General features: G+C 67.0%; 1 protein-coding gene across 1 annotated transcript; it reads left to right on the top strand.

The window, feature by feature from the left end:
- Positions 1 to 2433, top strand: LOC113211752 (collagen alpha-5(IV) chain-like). The gene is made up of 7 exons (XM_052277286.1): positions 1 to 226; positions 309 to 629; positions 707 to 884; positions 1001 to 1207; positions 1291 to 1578; positions 1962 to 2090; positions 2210 to 2433. Exons 1-7 carry the CDS (start codon positions 113 to 115, stop codon positions 2431 to 2433), a joined length of 1461 nt encoding a protein of 486 aa, XP_052133246.1. The 5' UTR covers positions 1 to 112.
- The last annotated feature ends 13 nt before the right edge of the window (positions 2434 to 2446 follow it).

The following is a 2446-nucleotide window of genomic DNA, read 5'->3' as shown; positions in this document are numbered from 1 at the left end:
GGCCGGCGCGCAGCCCGCGCAGTGGTAGCCTGGACCGACGCGCGATCGCGCCCAGGACCTCGACTACCGTGCGGGCCGCGCGCAGCTCGGGGACCTCCACGACGACCGCGCCATGAAGCAGCCCGTCGACGCCGCCGTCCGGGTCGGCGAGTGCGGCTGCGAGGCCAAGGGCGCCGCCAGGGAGGCCGTCGTGCGCTGGGGGCTCGGGGGCCTTCTCGTCCTGCAGGTGCGTGCGTTCGTGCGTGCGTGTGAGTGTGTGTTCGTGCGCCCGAGTGTCACCTGAATGTGTGTGCGTGTGGTGGCCGCAGGTGGCGCTGTCGCTGTCCCTCTACGCGTGCATCCGCTCGCTGCAGCAGGAGGTCCGCGCCGTGACGCTCGTCGAGCTCCGGGACCGGGAGCAGGCGGCCTGGGGCGCCCGGGCGGTGGCGTCCTGGGGGGCTCCCGTCCCGCCCGCGCCCCCGTACCCGCCGGCCCGCGCCAAGCGCCGCGCGGACGCCGCCCCGCAGTACAAGCCGACCCACGAGCTGATGGAGGACAACGCGCTGCCGTCCAGCTTCGGCACCACCCTGCCCCCCAACGGCGGCCCCGGCGACAAGGGCTCCTGGATCGTGTCCATGTCCAAGATACCGGTGAGTGTGACGACGGCCGCCGCCGCGTCGCGCACCACCTCGCCGACGAAGACCTCACCGCGCCCCTCGTGTTGCAGACGGAGACGGTGCAGTCCTTCTGCAGGCAGCACTGCCCGCCGGGCTCCAAGGGCGAGCCGGGGCTCATGGGCCCGCCCGGGGTGCGCGGCGTGGAGGGTCCGCGGGGCGAGCGTGGCGACAGGGGCTACCCCGGCGAGCAGGGGCCCAAGGGGCCCAAGGGGGACATGGGCCGGGCAGGTGAGCGCAAGTGCAGGTGGATGAGTTGTCGCCGTGAGTCAGGCCCTGCCTGGCCCGCGGGGGAGGCGGCCGATAGCGCGCGGACTGTGACGCTGACGCAACCCTTGTGTGAGCAGGTCACCCGGGGGTCGATGGCATCGACGGCGTGCCCGGCGAGCCGGGGCTTGACGGCGTGCCAGGCAGGAACGGCGTCGACGGCATCCCCGGCACCGACGGCAAGTCCGGCACGGACGGCATCCCGGGCAAGGCCGGCACGGACGGCAAGGACGGCAAACCAGGGCTCTCGGGTCCGCCGGGCCCCGCCGGCCCTCCGGGCGTCCGAGGTGAGGTCCCCATCAACAACAACACGACCGCCGCGCACCCTAGCCGACGCCGACGAGTAACCCGTCCTCCTTGTGCTCCGCAGGACTGCCCGGGCCGCGGGGCAAGGCCGGCTCCAACGGCACGTCGGGGCTGCCGGGGCTGCCGGGCATCTGCGTCTACAAGTACAAGGTGAACGGCCAGTACCCCAACGCCAGCGAGTTCCTCATCCCACCCTCCATCCCAGGCTCGGGGCTGCTCACCCCGCAGCGCCCCATCATCGTGGAGGAGCTGAAGAACGTGCGGCTGCGGTGCGCTGCCACGGGCCACCCGCAGCCCACCGTCGTCTGGACCCGGCTGCCGGGAGGAGTCATCCCCCTGGGCTCGTGGCAAGGTAAGGGGTCGTGCCTATTCTACGTGACTTTTAGGGGGTTCGAATCTAATGGGGTCCCAAAACGATCAGGAACATCATTGGAGTCCATACACACCCCATGATATATGTAGTACCCTGCTATGGGGTCTCATAATGATCATTCGATGATCCTGATCGTTTTGGAACCCCATAATTTGTGTACCCCCCTAAGTAAGAGTCTCGTAGTATTGGAACGACCCTTAATCTTCACAACTATACACACACGAATTGTCCTCCTCCCTTTTTCTTGCTACTATTGCACTTTCGACTGGCGCCTGTATAAGTCCGTCCGCAGTGCCCCAACCACATGGCCCCTCCTAGCAATGCCACAAGTGGCCCTACACCGCACTGCTTTTCTATTTCAGTCAACTCCGTCAGCGGCCACACGCTCAACATCACCAGGATCACGCGCGAGCACATGGGCGACTACACGTGCATCGCGCACAACGGCGTGCCTCCCGACGCCAGCCAGACCTTCCGGCTGGAGGTGCACTGTGAGTGCCGACGAGCCACTCGAGCTCACCCCCCGGGGCCTCGCACCACACCACGCCGCCGTCGAGCACCCCGATTAACCCCGCCGCGTCTGTTTGTCTGTTTCCTGTCTGTTCGACAGTCTCGCCCTTCATCCACATCCAGCAGCAGGTCCTCAGCGTCATCATGAACTCGACCGCGCGCCTCGAGTGCGAGGTGGAGGCGTACCCCGAGCCCGTGCTCTTCTGGGAGGGCCCCGGCGGCCGCGTCATCGAGCACGGAGAGAAGTACCGCGTCGACAGCTCCGGACCCGACTCCTACAAGGTGACACTGGCACTAGAAATTTTAATTTTCTACAAGTTATAATTTTCTGAAATTT

Source organism: Frankliniella occidentalis, unplaced genomic scaffold (genome assembly GCF_000697945.3).
Source record: "Frankliniella occidentalis isolate FOCC.00 unplaced genomic scaffold, Focc_3.1 Scaffold9, whole genome shotgun sequence".
In the NCBI taxonomy this organism is placed as follows: Eukaryota; Metazoa; Arthropoda; class Insecta; order Thysanoptera; family Thripidae; genus Frankliniella; species Frankliniella occidentalis.
This window is presented reverse-complemented; position numbering and strand designations above follow the sequence as displayed.

What these genes read in the sequence shown, in the direction of transcription:
- LOC113211752 (XM_052277286.1), top strand. Translation starts at nt 113, where the DNA reads ATGAAGCAGCCCGTCGACGCCGCCGTCCGGGTCGGCGAGTGCGGCTGC. An exon ending in TGTCCATGTCCAAGATACCG is followed by an intron (nt 630 to 706) that starts GTGAGTGTGACG and finishes CTCGTGTTGCAG; the next exon opens with ACGGAGACGGTGCAGTCCTT. An exon ending in CCCCCTGGGCTCGTGGCAAG is followed by an intron (nt 1,579 to 1,961) that starts GTAAGGGGTCGT and finishes TTTCTATTTCAG; the next exon opens with TCAACTCCGTCAGCGGCCAC.